This window comes from Petaurus breviceps, unplaced genomic scaffold (assembly GCF_028583685.1).
Source record: "Petaurus breviceps papuanus isolate PSGF00001 unplaced genomic scaffold, PetGlider_PUasm1.0 131, whole genome shotgun sequence".
In the NCBI taxonomy this organism is placed as follows: domain Eukaryota; kingdom Metazoa; phylum Chordata; class Mammalia; order Diprotodontia; family Petauridae; genus Petaurus; species Petaurus breviceps.
In genome coordinates, this window is record NW_027185674.1 from 5,738,656 (window position 1) to 5,741,516 (window position 2,861).

The window sequence follows — 2,861 nt, forward strand, 5'->3', positions numbered from 1 at the left end:
GGCGCCTCGTCACGTGACGGTGGCCTGGCGGCTCGGCGGCGGCGGCGGCGGTAGCGGCAGCGGCGGCGGCGGCGCGTCGTTCGCGGCGCCCAGTGCACCATGGTGGTAGCGGCGGCGGCTTCTGTAGAGGCTGCGGGAGAAGCGGCGGCGGCGGCGGCGGCGGCTTCGCCTGCGCCTGCGGGTGGTAGAAAATGGCGGATTTTGAGGACTTGCGGGTAAGCCCGGGATGGGCAGCGGTAGAAGTTGAGGAGGGACGGGGAGCGGCCACGTCCTCGGATCCCGGAGGCCAGGAGACCCCCCCCGGCCCCGGGCCGGAGCCGATCCCGGGCCGGGCCGCGGGGCCTGCAGGGACGCCCTGAGCAAGCTGCCCCTTCTTCGCTGCGCTCCTTGGGGGCGCGAGCCCGGAGTCTGGAGGGGGACGTGGGAGAGGGGCCGGGCCTCCGGCGCGGGTGGGAGCGCACGCACACGTCTGGGCGTGCGTGCATTGTGTGTTGGCGGAGACACGCGCGCGCGTGTACTTGTTTTTTCTGCTCGCTTGGGAAGGACTGGGTCCACAAACGGCGAGACGCGTGTTAAGATCCTGGTTCCCCCTCGAGGCCAGGCAGGCTTGCCGCGGGCGCCCGAGACCCCGCCGTGTGAGGGGTGGCAGGGCGGCTGGGATGGTGGGCTGGAGCCAGCGCCCAGGGGAGCCCTCCCCGCCCTTGCACCAGCGTTCCGCGCTGTCTCCCCGGGACCCTAGCACATAAATGTCACCCTGGGACTCCGCAGCGATCGGGGCTTCGGAGGTGGCCGAGCCGCGCCTGCTGCGTGGTGGGGGCCGAGACACCACCCGTGTTACCGCCAGCGGCTGCTTTTGTGCGGCTCCCCGGCTGGTCCTGGCGCTGCCCCGGGCTCTGCTTGGGTGACCTTAGGCTAGTCACTCGCCCTTAACCGCTGCTCATGTGTTTCAAGGAACTCTGTTCCCGGAAAGAAGCCTGTTCCTGGTTCAGAATCAAAAAGAAGGCTCTAGGCACTGTGATGGGAGCCAGGTGTTTAGAGGCCAAACGGAAAGTTTACCCCCCTCGGAGTTGATACATTTTAGGCGGATACAACCTATCCATATGTATCAAGCAAAGACCGCGAGCCTGCGAGTGTTGGCTGCGGGAACAGCAGCACAAAGGAGAAAGAATCCTTGCCCTCTGGGAGCTTCCTTTTTAATGGCGGTGACCCCCAAGAACGCCGGAAAGTGAGGGCTGGAGGGGCTGGGCAGAGAGTGAGGAATGCAGCTTGTGGCGGAATACAAATGATTGGCTTGGAGAGGCTCCTTAAAATGGAGATTCTGGAAGGAACTGGTCCCTGCCCTCTAGGAACTCACCACTTGCAATCCGTTACGTATAAACTCCATAAATTGAAAGTTACTAAAACTGCGAAGGTACCATTATTAGGGAATCAGGAAAGGTCTCCTGTGAAAGGTGGAATCTTAGCTGACAGAAACCAAGAGTCTAGATGAGGGAGAGAATTCCAGATTTGAGGGGACAGCCAGAGAAAATGTCTGTCCAAGAGAGCAGGAAGGAAGCCCCTGTCATTGGCTTGTAGCCTATTGAGAGAGGAGTAAGGTGTAGGAAGACTGGAAAGGGAGGAAGGTGCCAGATTGTACAGGGCTTTGAATGACGGTATCTCATATGTGATCCCACAGATAACCGGGTTGTTTGTTGAATGAGGAGGTGGGGATCATATGAACAAATCTTCGCTTTAGGAAGATCATTTTGACATCTTAGTAGAGGGTGGATTGCAGAAGGGAGAGACATGAGTCAGGGAGGATACCCACTAGGCACTTTGGGTAGTCCAGGTGAGGCCTGAGAGGGGCAGTGTCAGAGTAGCCTAGTATGACATGAGTATATGAGGAGAAAGAGAGACTCCAGCAATAAAAGCTTCTTGGAGGTGGCGCACAAATTGGTCTTTGAGGGAAATTAAAGATTCCTAAGAGGTGGATTTAGAACAGGGAATTGATAACTTAACAGGAGATGGAATGATGAGTTCATGACGCAGATAGGCTACTGTGGCTGGATAGTACCTGAAGGGGAGTAATGTGAAATATGCCAGGAAAGCCAGGCTGGAGCTAGATGGGGAAGAGTTTTTAAATGCCAAACAGAGTAGTTTGTTTCCGCAGTTGAGAGCCACTGAACATTCCTGAACACAGGAGTGACAGATCAGACTTTTTTTTTTTTTTAACAAAGATTATTTTCATTGCTGTTTGGCTGATTAATTTGAGAGGGACCAAAGCTGAGATTACCATTTTTGAGATTGTTGCAAATGAATAGGCAAGAGGCAGGGAGGGCCCTGAGCTGTGGTGCTGCCAGTATGAGTGGAGATAAGGGATGGATGCAAGAGATGGGGAGGTAGAATTGACCAGATGTAGCAAATGCTGGGCTGTGGGAAAAGAGTGAGAGTGAACAGTACAAGATTTTTCTTAGGTGGTAAACATGGTAACCTCTACAGAAATTTTGGGTGTGTTGAATTTGAGATACCTACAGTTAGAGATGCCCAACAATCCATATCTAGTCTTTTACACAATGATTATGTTTTCTCCACCATATTCTTGAAAAGTGACCATTTCGCTTATGCTTCACCACCTAATAAAAAGTGTATTTCACTTCTAGTCATCACTGTTTTGGAGAGAGGTCTGTTTCAATGATTTCATTGGCATAGTGAACTCCCAGTGTTGAAAAGGTTCCTGAAATTCAGCAATGACTAAAGAGAGTTGTACATGAAACTGAATGTTTTGTACAACTTTTTTTTCGAATATATAGTAAAATTGTTTTTTTTTTTTTTTTGCAAGGGGGATTAGGGCACAATGGGGTGTTAAACTCCCATTGGGCTAC

At 53.3% G+C, this 2,861-nt stretch overlaps 1 protein-coding gene across 5 annotated transcripts in view; it reads left to right on the top strand.

Annotated features, from left to right (window-relative positions):
• The first annotated feature begins 44 nt into the window (after nucleotides 1-44).
• The window catches only part of PIAS2 (protein inhibitor of activated STAT 2), a 93,186-nt gene continuing 90,369 nt past the window's right edge, over nucleotides 45-2,861 (top strand). For 3 of the 5 annotated variants that reach the window (XM_069104778.1, XM_069104793.1, XM_069104799.1), the window contains exon 1: nucleotides 45-215. In XM_069104778.1, the coding sequence (XP_068960879.1) occupies nucleotides 192-215 (24 nt within the window). In that variant the 5' untranslated portion in view covers nucleotides 45-191. The remainder of the gene's footprint in view (nucleotides 216-2,861) is intronic. The other 2 variants (XR_011171723.1, XM_069104784.1) reach the window with 1 other exon arrangement.